The sequence below is a fragment of the Hyperolius riggenbachi genome, chromosome 3, assembly GCF_040937935.1.
Source record: "Hyperolius riggenbachi isolate aHypRig1 chromosome 3, aHypRig1.pri, whole genome shotgun sequence".
Taxonomy (NCBI): domain Eukaryota; kingdom Metazoa; phylum Chordata; class Amphibia; order Anura; family Hyperoliidae; genus Hyperolius; species Hyperolius riggenbachi.
In genome coordinates this window covers 492,305,096-492,323,899 of record NC_090648.1, presented here as the reverse complement: position 1 = coordinate 492,323,899, position 18,804 = coordinate 492,305,096, and the positions used below count along the sequence as shown (strand labels likewise).

General features: G+C 45.2%; 1 protein-coding gene across 1 annotated transcript in view; it reads right to left on the bottom strand.

The window, feature by feature from the left end:
* Window positions 1-18,804, bottom strand: part of ATXN10 (ataxin 10) — a 184,679-nt gene that overhangs the window by 97,749 nt on the left and 68,126 nt on the right. Inside the window, exons 4-5 of the mRNA XM_068273079.1 lie at window positions 15,089-15,185; window positions 3,789-3,953 (exon numbers count right to left, since the gene is read on the bottom strand). Of these exons, the coding sequence (XP_068129180.1) occupies window positions 3,789-3,953; window positions 15,089-15,185 (262 nt within the window). The remainder of the gene's footprint in view (window positions 1-3,788; window positions 3,954-15,088; window positions 15,186-18,804) is intronic.

Below are 18,804 nucleotides of genomic sequence, written 5' to 3'. Positions count from 1 at the left end.
AAGAGCCCTAAGCAAAACAACAAAACATTTTTAATTAATTATACGTAAAACATTGTAAGAAAAAAAAACACAACTCCTCCCCCCCCCCCCCCAAAAAAAAAGAAACACTCGCAGCACCTCAGTGACCTCCAGCTGCCTGCTCACTCCGTCAGCCTGATGCCACATCTATCTACCATTGCGACTGAAGGGGGTGTTTCAAATATAATTCCAGCTTGCATGCACATTTCATGGAAATTGTATGCGGCCTGGAAATAGGCAGCAAGTGCGGTTTGACAGGCTCAAAGCAAAGCTGCATACAAATTGCAAGCAAATCAGAATTATTTGCATCTCGTTGACTATCTCGGGTTAGAGGGAAAATTCATAGTCGCCTCCGCTTGAGGAATGAGGAAAAGCTTCTTGAAAAAGTTGTGCCACTCAAATGTTATCTGCTACGAAACTTTCAATTGTTCCTAAACCTGTCTTTAACCTCCCTGGCATTCTATTTCCCCAGGATTTTTGTGCAAAAACGGATCCAATTAGTTTTCATACCCTTTTTTTTCCTGTAACTTGCTAAAATGTATCAAGCAAGGGTCTGGTATACAGGAGAGTATTAACGTGTATGCACATCAATACTGTTCACAGCATGTTTTGTATTGACGTGTATAACTGTCAATACCGCTAAGGAGTATAAAAAAAAACGAAAACACAATTATTTTGTTTGCAGAGATAGCAGGATAAAAAATGACTGGATTAGCCTAATGCTAAATCCCTCTGAAGGTGGCCATAATTCTCTCGACTTGGCGGCCGATGGACTAGTCGATTTGATAATTAGTATCGAATCGGATGAAAATCAATGCCACCAAGAGCATGTCTGATCGACCGTGCGACCAATTTCGGGGTGAAATTGATCAGATGTATCGATCGTTCATGATCGTTCATGCCGGGCTGTCGTGGACAAAGCAAGCGATATCGGGATGAGCGATGAAACCCCCCCCCCCCCCCCCCCCCCGTGTATAAATGTGCCCCTGTGTGTATATTTACCTGTTCCCCTAGCGCAGTGATCTGCAAACTTGGCTCTCCAGCTGTTAAGGAACTACAAGTTCCACAATGCATTGCAGGAGTCTGACAGCCAGTCATGATTCATAAATGCATTGTGGGACTTGTAGTTTCTTAACAGCTGGAGAGCAAAGTTTGCAGATCACTGCCCTAGTGCATAAATGTACCCAATAACTCCCCCCGCCCCCTTGTGTACATTTACACATCACCTGACCTGGGTCACCCACTGCGCGGTGCCCATCTGTCTTAGGAAGCCTCCACTCTTCCATTAGCTGTATACACGCCGCTTGCTATGCACTGGCGGCATGTATACCCCTAATCGAAGAGCGCCGGATTCAGAAAAGACGGATGGGCACCACGCGGTGGGTGACCTAGGTCAGGTAATGTGTAAAATGTACACGGGGGGTTATTGGGTACATTTATGCACTAGGGCAGTGATTTGCAATCTTGGCTCTCCAGCTGTTAACGAACTACAAGTCCCACAATGCATTTATGAATCATGACTGTGGCTGTCAGACTCCTGCAATGCATTGTGGGACTTGTAGTTCCTTAACAGCTGGAGAGGCAAGTTTGCAGATCCCTGCACTAGGGGAACAGCGGCGAGGCAGTGAACTCTGAGGATCCCCGAGATATTTCATGCTGAAATTGATCAGGAATCGGCCTGCGGTGTATGGGAAGCCGGCAGATCTCTCTCTAATCACATTTGAACAGAAAAATATTTGTCTCTTGGTCGAATCTCCCAATCATCACTAGATGTATGGCTACCGTTACTCCCCCGATCTCTGTCAGATCAGAGAGGGATCAATATGTTTGCAGGTAGTGAGGGGCGTGGCCTCCTGCCAGGCATCATTACCATACTCAAAGCTTGGACCACATTGCCACTACTATGGGGTCCGCTGAATGTCGGGTAGCATAAAAGAACACATGGATGCCACCTAGAGTCATGGTAAGACAGCTAGTGCCAGGCAGCAGCAAGGTTCAAAGTGTGTGACGGTGCCTGGCAGGGAGAGGGGAGGGGATATACACCCCATAGCTCCCAACTGTCCCTCTTTTGGAGGGACAGTCCCTCTTTGGGAGTCCCTCTTTGGGAGCCCTGTCCCTCCTTCTTCCTCATCTTCCTCAGAAAAAAATGGAAAAAATGCATTATTTCTCAGTTGTCGGCCATTATAGCTTTAAAATAATACATGCTACCATAATTAAAACCTATGTATTTTATTTGCCCATTTGTCCCAGTAATTACACCATTTAAATTATGTCCCTATCACAATGCAATGCGCCAATATTTTATTTGGAAATAAAGGTGCATTTTTTCAATTTTGTGTCCATCACTATTTACAAGCGTATAATTAAAAAAATATTAGTAATACACCCTCTTCGCATGCATATTAAAAAAGTTCAGACCCTTAGGTAACTATTTGTTTTTTGTTTGTTTTTTAATTGTAATTTTTTTTTCATTAAAAATTTTATTTGGGTAATTTTTGGTGTGGGAGGTAAACAGTTAATTTTAAATGTAATAATATGTGTTTATTTAAAGAGAATCTGTAACGACAAAACGTCCCCTGGGGGGTACTCACCTCGGATGGGGGAAGCCTCAGGATCCTAATGAGGCTTCCCACGCCGTCCTCCGTCCCTCGGGGGTCTCGCTGTAGCCCTCCGTACAGCGGTGACGTAATATTTACCTTCCTGGCTCCTGCGCAGGCGCTCTGGCGGCTGTCGGCTCCGAAGGAGGCGGAAATACCCGATCGCCGTCGGGTCCGCTCTACTGCGCAGGCGCAAGTCTCCGGCGCCTGCGCAGTAGAGTGGACCCGACTGAGATCGGGTATTTCCGCCTCCTTCGGAGAGAAAGCAGCCACAGCGCCCCCGCTGGAGCCTGCAAAGGTAAATATTGAATTGAACAGTCGGGCCTGTCGCCGGCTGTTCGGAGGGCTGCAGCGAGACCTCCGTGGGACAGAGGACGGCGTGGGAAGCCTCATTAGGATCCTGAGGCTTCCCCCACCCGAGGTGAGTACCCCCCAGGGGACGTTTTTGATGTTACAGAGTCTCTTTAATAAAAAAAATGTATGTGGATGTAGTTTTACTATTTGGCCACAAGATGGCCACAGTCAACATTTTTTTTATTTTTAGTCCTGGAAGTGAACGCTTTTGCTTCCGGGAAGTATAGAGAGGATGGGAAACTTTTTTTTTTCTTCAGAAAGAGCGTGGCTTTCTGCCGGGGACTTAGATCAATGAATGGGAACTATGTTCCCATTCATTGATCTCCGGGCTAACGGGGGCGGCACGGGAGCGCGCATGCGCGCATGCACGGGAGCACGCAGCAGCCCAGCAGCCAAGTGGATGTCTATTCGGCTAAAATGGTTAATCATACCTCCCAATTTTTTAAGATCAGAAAGTGGGACATTTAAGCCACGCCCCTGCCACACCCCTAGTCATGCATACCATAAAGATTTCATAAGAAAAATATGCTGTTTTATCATATTCATATTAACACTTGAAAATAAGAAAAAAATACATTTAAAGGATGGGAATAAAGTTTAGAGTCATTAAAACACATTTTCAGTAGATAAAACACATACAGTATATTTAGATAGATCTGTACATCAGTCCTGAAAGAGGGACAAATGAAGGAGAAAGAGGGACAGAGCGATTGGGTTCCCAAAGAGGGACTGTCCCTCCAAAAGAGGGACAGTTGGGAGCTATAATTTGTATGGGCTTTGTAAGCAGAATGAGAAGGAATAAATAGATAAAACACATACAGCCACTCGATATCCGTCCTCTTGCTGTAGGTGGCGACAACGCACGCAGCAAGGCTGAGGTTCCCAGGTGCCGTCACGTCAGCCATTTTGTCTTCCCCCATACAGGTGAACAGGACCATAGAGCTGTACGCCACGACCTTCTCATCACTGTGCGTCAAGCAGCTTCTGTAAGCAAGAAGCAAACACACTAAAGTCTGGTGCAACTCTCAAGAGGAAACAATATTTATCAAACTTTATTTCATTCAGTTTTATTTCTTACAGAGAGATATTTTTATATGTTTTATAGAAGGACCGGGGATGGAATGGAGAACCAGAAACACTTTGATTATTGTAGGAACATAAACATTCCAAGTGAGGGAAAAAAAATTCTTAAAATGTCACTCATTTCCTGTCCTAACAGGAAGTGGGGAAAACCTCCAGCAGCAGCACAGACAGCAACAAGAAAGGCCTTTCTTTGTTTTGTGAGAAGGCAGGCACTATGTGAAAAGACAGAAAGGACTCCACACGCCGCCTTCTTCAGTAGTCAACAAAATCAAAATACTGACAAAATGGAGAAGGGAAGAATAACTGCCCAAGTCTATCACATTCTAATTCTTGTCCTCAACTTCCTGTCTCCAGGACTAGCAGGGCTCACACTGCAGCCAAGTGGGTCTGAGGGGCAGGAAGTGATGCTGCCTCCCCCTCCCTTTCTACTTATGTCTCTGCATAGATAATCTACAATATGTGAGTACAAGTCTGCTGAATTATTAATTTTTAAAAGTTTTTTCACTGTTTGTAATGGGTGCTGAGTGATGCATTTAACTTTTTCTTCTAGTTTTCTCCTCAGTTTATTAAAAAAATGCCTTTTAAATAGACACTGAAGCGAAAAAAAAAGACGATATAATGAATTGGTTGTGTAGTACGGATAATTACTAGAAGATTAGTAGCAAAGAAAATATTCTCATTTTTATTTTCAGTTATATAGTGTTTTTTTTGTAGCATTGCATCATTCTCTAATATTTGCAGTTTACACACTACTCAGCATTCTAAATGATTTTACAGAGCAGGCCAGTGAACTATTGAACTGTCCTCTGGAGAGAAAAAGAAAATACTGTAACTGACAGTTGAAATAACGAGCTTCACAAGACAGAGCTTTCTGCGACTTTGAAAGTCGTGGAGCTCAATGGCTGTTTTGCATAGATAACAACTGGAGTTTCTTAATTCTTCCTGTACTGGAAACAATATTAGACTTATGTCTCTGATCCTAATGTTTTATTTCTTAGCTGTACTACACATACAAATCATTATATCATCATTTCTTTTCCGCTTCAGTGTCTCTTTAAGCCTCCAGCAAGCAAGAAAACAGAATAATTTGGACAGTAATTTTTCATCAAATTTTTGGTACTTTTTCAATTGCAGTGTTCTCCCCAGGCTCTTTTAGGCGGGTGCTCCACCTGGCTAGATTTGGTGACCACCCGGCTGTCATCGGCTCACCTCCTCCTATGCTGTAAGCACAGTTCCCCTGCATTTTCAACTCGCCCCACCCGGCTACTTTTTCATGCCACCCGGCTGGAAAAAATTTCTGGGGAGAACACTGAGAGTGCTGAAAAGTTATCTTTAACAGAAGATAAGAAAAAAAAATATCTCTTGGGTCTTGGGAGATAACATAGGAGAAAGAGTGAATTGGATCAGGCCAAATGTGTCTGTATATTGAGTTGAGGCATAAATACTGGGAGAGAAGCCCCACTCACCATTGCAGGACCCCAACCTCTGACCCTTTCTCCCTGAAATACAGATCCTCCCTCCCCCTCCAAGCCAGGCATTGATGTTGCCCCAATTTCAGGATTCAGGGTGGTCATCAGTTGTTATGGGTGGAGGACCATGGTGGCCATTACTTGTTATAAGACCCCTGGCTGTGGGGTATTGGCTGGAGGGATCCCCCTGACTTGCAGATGCACCTCTGATACTGAGGCTGATCTATTAGGCTCAGTTTATATTTTTTTTAACACATAGATACAGAAATAAGCATGAAGCACAGCTAGGTGTACCTGCAAAATTGTCATATGAAGTTTTTATAATATACAGTAGTCATCATATCTCCTTCATGCCAAAAACTGCACCACCCTCATACAGCCACCAGAGGGTGTCACGGGCAGAGGACACACAGCTGCGTCCACCATCATTGTGAACGGGCTATAATTTTGACCCTTCCTTTAACACTATCCTTGAAGGGCCACTATCACAAAAAATGTAAAAATTTAAAAAATGCAATATACATATAAAATATACATTTCTCCCTGAATAAAATACACTGTAACTTATTTTTTTCCTATGTTGCTGTCACTTATAGTAGCTTGTAAAATGCTGACAGCTCTGACAGATTTTGGACTAGTTCATCTCCTCATGGGGGATTCTCAGCATTGCCTTTATTCTTTACAAACACTCCCTGGAAAAGATTTATACGACAATTTCAACCAGCTTTCCTACTCTCTTGCACACTATTTTGGTAGTTGGACTGAGCAACTGCAATGAATTTGTAAATAAAAAAAAAAAAAAAAAAAAAAAAAAAAACTTAAAATCCCCCATGAGGCGATGGGCTAGTCTGAAACCTGTCAAGACCCTCACTGCCTACAGTAAGAGACCGCAACATTTGAAAAAGCTCTGGTAGAAGTGTGCATTGATACGCGTGTATTTAACATTTTTCAAGATAGTTGTCTTTTAAGCTTAAAGGAGTTCTTTCGCGCATGCGGGGAAAAAAAAAGTGGTTTATGCATAAACTATTAAACATCCTTCTAAAACAGTGTAAAAAGTTTTTTTAAAAAGTGAATGGTTTAACCTGCCTGGCGTTCTATTAAGATCGCCAGGCAGGCTGCGGGAGGGTTTTTTTTGAATAAAAAAAAAACTATTTCATGCAGCCAACTGAAAGTTGGCTGCATGAAAGCCCACTAGAGGGCGCTCCGGAGGCGTTCTTCCGATCGCCTCCGGCGCCCAGAATAAACAAGGAAGGCCGCAATGAGCGGCCTTCCTTGTTTTGCTTATATCGTCGCCATAGCGACGAGCGGAGTGACGTCATCGACGTCAGCCGACGTCCTGACGTCAGCCGCCTCCGATCCAGCCCTTAGCGCTGGCCGGAACTTTTTGTTCCGGCTACGCTGGGCTCAGGCGGCTGGGGGGACCCTCTTTCGCCGCTGCTCGCGGCGGATCGCCGCAGAGCGGCGGCGATCAGGCAGCACACGCGGCTGGCAAAGTGCCGGCTGCGTGTGCTGCACTTTATTTGAGCCAAATCGGCCCAGCAGGGCCTGAGCGGCAGGCTCCGGCGGTACTGGACGAGCTGAGCTCGTCCAGACCGCCCAGCAGGTTAATCAATACAACATGTAATGTAAACCGTGACGGATGACGGACTGGGAGGCTAATGCATTTGTTAAGGGTGGTTTTTTTTTTTACTTTCATTTCACAACCATAACTCCTGCCTACCTAGTTTTCAGTGGTATAATCCACTGCCAGCAGGAATGCCGAAAGCGGCTGAGCTCTGCTGAGCTCCTCAATATGTGTTTACATTGTTGCTAAGCAACCAGACGGCAGGCACTATATGATTATTTGTCAGTTTCAATTCAATTCAATTTGATTCATTGATTAGATTTGATTCAATCTGACATGTCCGATTCATGATTCGATTCAATTCCATGCAAATTGAATCGAATCATGAATTGGACATGTCAGATTAAATCAAATCGAATCAATGAATCAAATCAAATTGAATCGAATCTGACAAAGAATCATATGGTGTAGATGGGACTGATTCTGTCTGATTCTCCCAGCAGCTTATGACTCTTTGTACAAAGAACTCCCTGCGCCTGCCATTTGGTTGCTTAGCAACAATGTAAACACATATTGAGGAGCTCAGCAGAGCTCAGCTATAGCTATAACAGATTCCTGCTGGCAGTGGATTATACCACTGAAAACTAGGTAGGCAGGAGTTATAGTTGTGAAATGAAAGTAAGAAAAAAACAAAACAAAAAAACACCCCTAACAAATGGATTAGCCTCCCAGTCCGTCATCCGTCACTGTTTACATTACATGTTGAATTGATGAAACCATTCATTTTTAAAAAAAAACTTTTTACACTATTTTAGAAGGATGTTTAACCACTTTAGCCTACAGGGTTGAAATTTTTTTGCATCTGAGCAACTTTCACCTCCCATTCATTTGCTAATAACTTTATCACTACTCGGCACAATGAATGGATCTATATCTTGTTTTTTTCGCCACCAATTAGGCTTTCTGTGGGTGATACATTTTGATGAGAATTTATTTATTGTAAATCCATTTTAACAGGAATATTAAGAAAGAAATGGAAAAAAATCATTATTCCTCAGCTTTTGGCCATTATAGTTTGAAATTAATACATGCTACCATAATTGAAACCCATGTACTTTATTTACCAATTTGTCCCGCTTATTACACCATTTAAATTATGTCCCTATCACAATGTATGGCGCCGATATTCAATTTGGAAATAAAGGTGCATTTTTTCAATTTGCATCCATCACTATTTAGAAGCCCATAATTTAATAAATCATATTGATATACTCCTTTGACATGCATATTTAAAAAGTTCAGACCCTTAGGTAACTATTTATGTTTTTTGCTTTTTTTTATTATTGTAATTTTTTTTATTTTTTTATTTAAACTTGTATGTGGGTATTTTTTGGTGTGGGAGGTAAACAGGGGTTTTTTAATGTATTAAAATGTATTTATTTAACACAAAGTGTGTTTTTGGTGTAATTTGCTATTTGGCCACAAGATGGCCACACTCAAAAAGTCCTGGGAGCGATCGATCTCGCTCCCAGGCAGAAGAAAGGAGACAAGAGCTCAGAAAAGCCGCAGCGTCTGAAGAGACGCTGTCGGCTTTTCTCCGGGGGGGTCCAATCAGCAAAAGGGATTTATAATCCCTTTCACTGATCGGTGGGCTAACGGCCAGCAGCGGGGGCGTGCACGGGGGGCCCGCGGGAGCGCGCGACCCGCGGGAGTGCGCGCAGCCTAACTGGACGAAAATTTTCGTCCAGTTAGGCTGAAGTGGTTAATAGTTTATACATAAACCACTTTTAATTTTTTTCCTCATTCGCGAAAGAACTCCTTTTTAAAGAGAATCAGTAACCAACAATTGAACTTCATCCCAATCAGTAGCTGATACCTCCTTTCCCATGAGAAATCTTTTCCTTTTCACGAATGGATCAACAGGGGGCATCATGTATAGCTGATATTGTGGTGAAACCCCTCCCACAGTGTGATGTCAGGACCATGGTGCTGACATCACACTGTGGGAGCCTTGTTGCATTGTGGGAAATAACAGCTGTTTCCAACTGCCAAAAAAGCAAGCAGCATCTCCTTCCAGTGACATCACCTTCCAGCAGTAAAATGTCACCATGAGATAAATGTCAGAATGTAAATCATGGAGAGGAAAGATTTTACAATTGGCAAACACTGACAAATCATTTATATACATAATTACTGTAAAAATTAAGCACTTTTTTAATTACATTTTTTCACTGGAGTTCCTCTTTAACATTAGGGATGGTCAATGAGAAGCTAATAATTCTGAGTTGATACAAATTTGATGCCAATTTTATTCAGATTTGAAATGGAGAATCAAATCAACAGCTAGCTGACTCCTCCAAAATATGGAAAGTGAATCAACTTAGGAGCTTCCTACTGCAGACAATGGGCCTGATTCATTAACCCCCTTGCCGAGCTTCCTACTGCAGACAATGGGCCTGATTCATTAACCCCCTTGCCGTTCCAATTGTGTCGGCAAGGAGGCGGCGCAGCACTTTAAAAATTTTTTTTTTTTTTTAAATCATGTAGTGAGCCCAGGGCTCACTACATGATAGCCACTGACAAGCGGCATCCCCCTACCTAACCCGATCGCCGGTGTTCTCTGAAAGCAGGAAATCCCGTTCAGAACAGGATTTCCTGCTGGGCTTCCCCCGTCGCCGTGGCGACAGGGCGGGCTGACATCACCGATGTCATGGACGTCAGAGAGAATCCCGATCCACCCCTCAGCGCTGCCTGGCACTAATTGGCCAGGCTGCGCAAGGGGTCTGGAAGGGGGGGCGGCGCGGCGGGTAGCGGCGAATCGGCGGCGATCGTAATATGCACGCAGCTAGCAAAGTGCTAGCTGCGTGCAATAAAAGAAAAATTATGCAAATCGGCCCAGCGAGGCCTGAGAAATCCTCCTGAGCAGGTTACCCCGAGATAACCAGCAAGGAGGTTAAGCAGCACTGCTATAGCAGCATGAGCTTAATGACATCACACCAGCTAAATACAGAGCCTCATGCTATGTGCGGTAGTGCTGCATAGTGTGCGCTCCTAAAGGTGGGCACTAACGTTCCAATTTCTAGCGAAAAATTGTTAGTGCGCTCAGAAATTCTGATCGGATTGGTTGAAAATAATCTCAGTTGATGGGCACTATCGATTATGAACGATTATAATAAAAATCGTCCGACTGGATTTTTTTCAAACCAAAATTTGGATTTTCTTGATTGGTTGTGATAGATAGGAAGCAAAGATTGGTTCGTTGATGGTGTAGATTTTTCCTCCGATCAAACGATTTTTCGCTAGAAATTGGACCATTAGTGGCCACCTTCAGTTACGCTCGCTCCTTTTAAAAGTGCCAGCTGCTTGATTGGCTGAATATCTGGAGTAGGATTTCCCGTTGTTCCTCCAACTTACATACGGTCGAGGCTGCCTAAGATTATGACCCATTGGTACTTGGTCCCTGCAAGAATAGATAAAGTGTTCCCTTCTGCCAGCTCTTTTCGCTACCGTGGTTGTAGGCCCACAGGCGACATGCTACATATATGGTGGACCTGCCCCCGACTTACTAGGTTCTGGTGCCAAGTCTATAGACTACTTTCGTCTCTCTTCCACACATCCATTCCCAAAGATCCTTGGCAAGCTCTTCTACATGAAAAAGTGGAGTCATTGACCTGAGTGACCTCGTCCCAAAATAAGCTAGCTTCCTGTAACGATTGTGGAACTTTCTCCGTGATCAGCGCACAACGCGTGCGCTGATACGGCGGAAATCCTCCACAAGCGTATAATTGCAGGCACCCAGCAAAAGGTGCTACACACCCGTAGAGGGAAATTCCTGTCGGCAGATGGCGCTGGGGAGTGCAGAGGAACCAATCCTCTGTACCTCCACAAATGCCAGACAGGAATTGTACGAAGCCCAGAACGCAATCGCAAGAGAGGCGATTGCGAATGAGAACGAGCAAAGGGACAGGTTGTATGTGTGTGCGCCAACCTAGTCGCCACCCCGCGACAGTGCACACACAACAGCAGATATGAAATAGGAACGCGATCGCGAGAGGTGCGATCGCCAGACGTGACACAAGGCAGATCAGAACAGAATACGAGGTTAGCAAAGGCACAGCAAATCATACAATGAGGAGATACAGAAAATAACAAACGCTAACTGAACGCGAACACCGCACTCATTCGCAACAGTGCACGCGTTCATGCGTGGTCTCCACGTGATAAGCACAATAGAGACAAGCACGCCCTGCTTAACGGTTACCTCACCGAGCCTACAGCAAGCGTTCGTATCAGACAAGACAGACAAACGTGAAACAGGAACTAGACAGATCAGAAGGATCCACAGCACTAGCGCAAGGCGAGTGCGATCCAGGTAGACAGAACAGAAGGATCCACAGCACTGGCGCAAGGCGAGTGCGATCCAGGTAGACAAAGTAGCAGAACAGAAGGATCCACAGCACTAGCGAAAGTGACTAGCACGATCCAGGTACAGAGTAGCAGAACAGAAGGATCCACAGCACTAGCGAAAGTGACTAGCGCGATCCAGGTACAGAGTAGCAGAACAGAAGGATCCACAGCACTAGCGAAAGTGACTAGCGCGATCCAGGTACAGAGTAGCAGAACAGAAGGATCCACAGCATTGGCGGAAGATGCCAGCACGATCCAAATGAGACAGATCAGAAGAGATAGCTGGTAGCAACCGCTGCACCAGCTATACTCCAAGAACAGAGATCAGAACCATTTCCTGTCGACCACCGCTGGGACAGGACAATAGCAAAAGAACAAACAAACAGATAAGCAATCCTAACTGCACTAAGGAAACCTGCCTAGTGCAGTTTTCCAGGAATTACTCTAAGCTGATCTTCAAATAGAGAGTAAGGCTGACACTCTCCAGAGTGTTTCACAGGAAGACTCTTTATGACCAGTGAAGCATTGTGGGAAACACATAGTACTTATAGTACACGCCTCCAATGAATGTGGCCAGGCAATTTGCATGACAACGTATGCAAATTCCTCTGCAAGCACAAGCTGCAAAACTGACAGAAGCTCTTTTTTCCAGAGTCCTGCAGCATGCAAACCTAACCAATGGTCAAAAAGCTGCCTTCCTGCACAGACAGCTGAGCAGATCATTACACTTCCTTTGTCTTCTCAGCAGCCACTATGACTATTGCTGCTAACTGGAAGAAACCCTCTGTCAATATTATCGAAGTCAAATCTAGACTTAATTCCTTTATGATTAACGAAAAATTGACTAGTATTCTGAAGGACACTCATAAAAAATTCCAGAAAATTTGGGATGTCTGGATCCAATCTGCACACCCATTAAAAAGGAACTCCAGTGAAAATAATGTAATAAAAAAGTGCTTCATTTTTACAATAATTATGTATAAATGATTTAGTCCGTGTTTGCCCATTGTAAAATCTTTTAAATCCCTGATTTACATTCTGACATTTATTACATGGTGACATTTTTACTGCTGGCAAGTGATGTAGCTGCTGCTTGCTGTTTTGGCAGTTGGAAACACCTATAAACAGCTATTTCCCACAATGCAGAAAGGTTCACAGACAGGAAACTGCCAGGAGTACTACGGTCCTCAGAGTTTCTTGTGGGAGGGGTTTCACCACAATATAAGTCATACAGCACCCCCTGATGGTCTGTTTGTGAAAAGGAATAGATTTCTCATGTAAAAGGGGGTATTAGCTCCTGATTGGGATAAAGTTCAGTTCTTGGTCGGAGTTTCTCTTTAATGGAGGACTCCTTGATAACAAGTCTATGAGCTGGGACTACCCACCTTCTTCTTTCTCCCCTTTCTTTTTTTACTCTTCTCTTTCTTTCCTTCCTATCTCTCATCTCAACTTACCTGATGAGCTATCATACGTGCTCGCTTTCCCTGGTGGCCTGTCTAATGCTGGACGGTGGGCACCAGAGGTCTCAGCTTACCCTGGCTTTATGCCAGAACCCCCCCCCCCCATTGACCCACAGCATACCCCAGATAGTTTAGTTGGGTATAGTCCTCTGGGGTACACCTCAAGCCTCCCTAAGCTATCCCTATGTCAATTGTCTGCAATTGTCTACAATTCTTCATTGTTTATTCTGTTATAATTTATGTTCAATGTTTAATGTCATGCTGATTGTTGTTCAGCTTTTTCTACTGTGTTGTACACAATTAAAAAATGTAAAATTTCAATAAAATATTTGAAATGCAAAAGTACCGGCTGCTTCTGGGCCCATACACCTAATGATTTGCCCGCCGATATACAGCAGATTCAATCACTGTGATAGAATCTGCTGTGATTGATTTCCGTCTGAAATTGATCGTTAGCGACGATCCATCCGTGTAGAAGATTTCCCTCGATCACCGGCGGGTCGGGAGTGCGTCGATAGCAGCATTCGAATGTATGACGACCGACGCTAGCCGCAATACATTACCTGATCCGGCCGGCGCGTGTCACCGCTGCTCCTTCTCTGCTGGGCTCCGCCAGGCTTCACTTCTTCCTGTTCGGACAGGAAGTTTAAACACTAGAGCGCCCTCTACTGTTTAAACTTCCCCGGACAGGAAGTACAGTGAAGCTGGAGCTGAGCACGGAGAAGAAGACAGCGGAGACTGGGGGACTCACGCCGGCCGGATCAGGTAATGAATGCAGGGGGGGGGGGGGGGGGGGCAGCGACAGCTGCAGCTTCACAGATGGTGAATCAATTTCATGCTGATCATCTGTTTGCAGTAAAGGCAGCCATACGATCCCTCTCTGATCAGATTCGATCAGAGAGGGATCTATCTGTTGGTCGATCTGATGGCAAATCGACCAGTGTATGGCATGGTTAATGTAGAGGAGAGGAAGTAGTGCAGCTGCTGCTTGAAAAGGATCACCTGATTGGCCGGATAGGCTGCCTGTCAGACAGCCCATACTACTTTCATTAAGCCTGCCCGATCCAACATCAGGGCCAATAACAGCGCGGTACTAGATACTGGCGGCTCTGGATTCAGCAGTGGTCCTGTCACTTATATGCACACTGGACCACTGCCCAATCCAAAGCCTCCAGTATCTAGTACTGCGCTGTTATTGGCCCCGATGGTGGTTCAAACGGGCTTACTGAAAGTAGTATGGGCTACGTGACAGGCAGCCTATCCGGCCAATCAGGTGTAAGCTGCAGATCCTTTACAAGTACCAGCTGCAGTACTTCACCTCTCCAACATAAGTGTGCCAGCACTTTTAAAAGGCGCGAGCGTAACTTAGGAGCGCGTGTTATGCAGCACTACCGCAGTAGCGCGCTGCTCTGTATTTAGCTCACAATCGTGTCATTAAAAGGGAATATCGGGGCTCATAAAAAAAAAAAAAATCTACTTACCCGGGGCTTTCTCCAGCCCCTTGCAGCCGACAGGTCGCCCTCTACTGCACCTGCGCAGGACACTTCGGACTACGTGGACTTGATTGACAGAAGCACTCACACAGGCGCAGTAGAGAATGACCTCGCGAGGTCGGCCTCTGCACTGGAGGAAGCCTCGGGTAAGTAGATGGGGTTTTTCATGAGTTTGGACATTCCCTTTAAGCCTGTGCTGCTATAACAGCACAGTTTAATGAATTAGGGCCTATGTGCTAAATTGACACATGTCTTATCAAAGTAGGAGCCCTTGTCACCCCGCTAACTGTGTGTGGTCCTACACAGCTGAGTCTGTGGAACCTCAATAATTCCTACAGAACGCCGGGGGCTCTACGCCAGAATCACACGCAGGCCAGACTACGTGCGTCGCTCTTCTGGTACTAAGCACTGTCTAGAGTCGGTATTTTGTCTGCCTTTATCAGACCGCAGCCGGATACAGATAATACTTATCATTGACAAGATCTCCTGTTCCTTTTCTATGGGTTACCTCCGAACACAGAAAACAAATAAATCTTATCAGTGATGAACACTTGGATTACAAGTCGCACCCGCCACAAAATTGCTAATTATAAGACGGGGGGATTTGGTGCGCCAGATGGAAAACGGGCTTCTTCAGACTTACAGGAAGAGCTGTGGAAACGCGACGTTCCAGATGCTATTCTGGGAATCCTGGTTGCCTCCAGCGACATTGCCAAGGAACTGAAGGCCGCAGCGGAACGCTGAAAAGGCAGCGAGACAAATTATTTCATTATGATGGGGGAAGAAAAAGCATGACGCACTCATATACTGCACAGAATATAATACACTAAGACACTTGTTGTACAGTTACTCAGTGCAGGCCAGGCGGCTTATGCTTTGTAGATACACAGAATAGTAAAATGTCCTCTTGTGAACAGAGCGGTCAGGGCCGGTTCTAGACTCTTTGCTCCCTTTTTGCTCCCTGAGGCAAACTAGCTGCAGTGAGCCCCCCCCCCCCCCCCCCCCAAAACACCCTCAGTATAGGTAGGTAGCCAGGTATAGTTGCCCCCAGTATTGGTAGCTAGGTATAGGTGCCCCCAGTATTGGTAGCCAGGTATAGGTGCCCCCAGTATTGGTAGCCAGGTATAGGTGCCCCCAGTATTGGTAGCCAGGTATAGGTGCCCCCAGTATTGGTAGCCAGGTATAGGTGCCCCCAGTATTGGTAGCCAGGTATAGGTGCCCCCAGTATTGGTAGCCAGGTATAGTTGCCCCCAGTATTGGTAGCCAGGTATAGATGCCCCCAGTATTGGTAGCCAGGTATAGGTGCCCCCAGTATTGGTAGCCAGGTATAGGTGCCCCCAGTATTGGTAGCTAGGTATAGTTGCCCCCAGTATTGGTAGCTAGGTATAGTTGCCCCCAGTATTGGTAGCCAGGTATAGCTGCCCCCAGTATTGGTAGCCAGGTATAGGTGCCCCCAGTATTGGTAGCCAGGTATAGGTGCCCCCAGTATTGGTAGCCAGGTATAGTTGCCCCCAGTATTGGTAGCCAGGTATAGTTGCCCCCAGTATTAGTAGCCAGGTATAGGTGCCCCCAGTATTGGTAGCAAGGTATAGTTGCCCCCAGTATTGGTAGCCAGGTATAGGTGCCCCCAGTATTGGTAGCCAGGTATAGGTGCCCCCAGTATTGGTAGCCAGGTATAGTTGCCCCCAGTATTGGTAGCCAGGTATAGGTGCCCCCAGTATTGGTAGCCAGGTATAGTTGCCCCCAGTATTGGTAGCCAGGTATAGGTGCCCCCAGTATTGGTAGCTAGGTATAGGTGCCCCTAGTATTGGTAGCTAGGTATAGTTGCCCCCAGTATTGGTAGCTAGGTATAGTTGCCCCCAGTATTGGTAGCTAGGTATAGTTGCCCCCAGTATTGGTAGCCAGGTATAGGTGCCCCCAGTATTGGTAGCCAGGTATAGGTGCCCCCAGTATTGGTAGCCAGGTATAGGTGCCCCCAGTATTGGTAGCCAGGTATAGTTGCCCCCAGTATTGGTAGCCAGGTATAGTTGCCCCCAGTATTAGTAGCCAGGTATAGATGCCCCCAGTATTGGTAGCTAGGTATAGGTGCCCCCAGTATTGGTAGCTAGGTATAGTTGCCCCCAGTATTGGTAGCTAGGTATAGTTGCCCCCAGTATTGGTAGCCAGGTATAGGTGCCCCCAGTACTGGTAGCCAGGTATAGTTGCCCCCAGTATTGGTAGCCAGGTATAGGTGCCCCCAGTATTGGTAGCCAGGTATAGGTGCCCCCAGTATTGGTAGCTAGGTATAGTTGCCCCCAGTATTGGTAGCTAGGTATAGGTGCCCCCAGTATTGGTAGCCAGGTATAGGTGCCCCCAGTATTGGTAGCCAGGTATAGGTGCCCCCAGTATTGGTAGCCAGGTATAGGTGCCCCCAGTATTGGTAGCCAGGTATAGTTGCCCCCAGTATTGGTAGCCAGGTATAGGTGCCCCCAGTATTGGTAGCCAGGTATAGGTGCCCCCAGTATTGGTAGCCAGGTATAGGTGCCCCCAGTATTGGTAGCCAGGTATAGGTGCCCCCAGTATTGGTAGCTAGGTATAGTTGCCCCCAGTATTGGTAGCTAGGTATAGTTGCCCCCAGTATTGGTAGCTAGGTATAGTTGCCCCCAGTATTGGTAGCCAGGTATAGTTGTGCCCAGTATTGGTAGCCAGGTATAGTTGTGCCCATTATAGGTTGGCCAGGCACTCTCTTTAGTTCCTGTTTCTGCCTGGTGCTGTCCCCAGACTTCTGCCGCCTGAGGAAGTTTCCTCACTTGGCATCATGGGCGGACCGGGTCTGAGAACGGTCCCCCATCATCACAGATTCACGCTTCTGTCTTACCTGACATTATAGTGTCCCTAATAAACCATGCGCTGCACAAACAGTTCCGTAAACTTATGTTTCAGTATAAAATTATATGTAAAGCTTCCCATTAATTGCACAATGTTACCACTTCTACATGATCTACATGATGGAATGGACTGACTGAAAAATTTGATCAAAATAAATTCACTTAAAGAGGAAATTCAACAAAGAATTGAACTTCATCCCAATCTGGTAGCCCCTTTCCCACGAGAAATCTTTACCTTTCCTCAAACAGATCATCAGGGGATCTGTATGGCTGATATTGTGCTGAAACCCCTCCCACGCTGTGATGTCAGGACCTAGGTCCTGATAGTTAACCGTCTGTGAGCATTGTTGCATTGTTGGCGATGACAGCTGGTTCCAACTGCCAAGCAACCAGCATCTCTCTCTGTACATATGTCTATAAAAAAAAACAACCTTTTAGCCTATTGCGTGACTGGAGGGTGAATGGTCCTGTGAATGATTGTTGCTAACAATCATTTAATAAAGTTAGGGAAAAAAAATTCACAGGACCATGCATGTGCATGTTCATGCGCGGCAGGAGACGGCGGCTTTTAAATCTACGTATTAAGTGGTTAATTCTCATGGGGAAAATCGGATTGATATGAGTGCTTTGGATCACAAGCATGTTTTCGGAACAAATTATGCTCGCAAACCCAAGGTTCCACTGTAATTTAAACAGAAGATGAAAAATGATCACCTAGGAGAGACTTAGCTGAGAAAGTGAACTGGATCGGGCCCAATGGACCCATAAGCAATTCACCTTTTATCCTGAATTTTCTGCTATCAGATAATTTCAACCTTGTCAGTAAAATGCCTTTTAAACCATCAGCAAGCAAGAAAACACTCAAAGTAATTTTGGCTGTGGTTTTTCACCTTCTTTTTGGTACTTTTTTAATTGCAGAGTGCTGAAAAGTTATTCTAAGGGTGCATACACACATCAGACTATAGTCTTTGGAAAATGAAAGATCACAGACCAACTTTACCACCCTTCCATGTAGTATAAGAGCCATACTCTACACAGTCTATATTCTATGGAGCTGAACTCGCCATCAGACAGAAATCTTTGCAAGATGCTGCACACACAGAAAGATCTGTTCCTGCAAAATGCATTCATAGTCTATGATATCTGCAGATCATCATACACACCTTGTTTAACTGACATTCATCTGCAGATCAGATCCACCAGGATGGATCTTCAGATGTGCAGAGGATTGTCTTATCTGCAGATGAATGTCTGTTAAACAAGGTGTGTATGATGATCTGCAGATCTCATAGACTATGAATGCATTTTGCAGGGACGGATCTTTTGCAGGAACAGATCTTTTGCAGATACTGATCTTTTGTGTCTGTGCAGCATCTGTGTGTGCAGCATCTTGCAAACATTTTTATCTGATGGGGAGTTCAGCTTAATAGAATAGACTGTGTAGGTATGGCTCTCATACTACATGGAAGGGTAGTTCCAAAGACTATGGTCT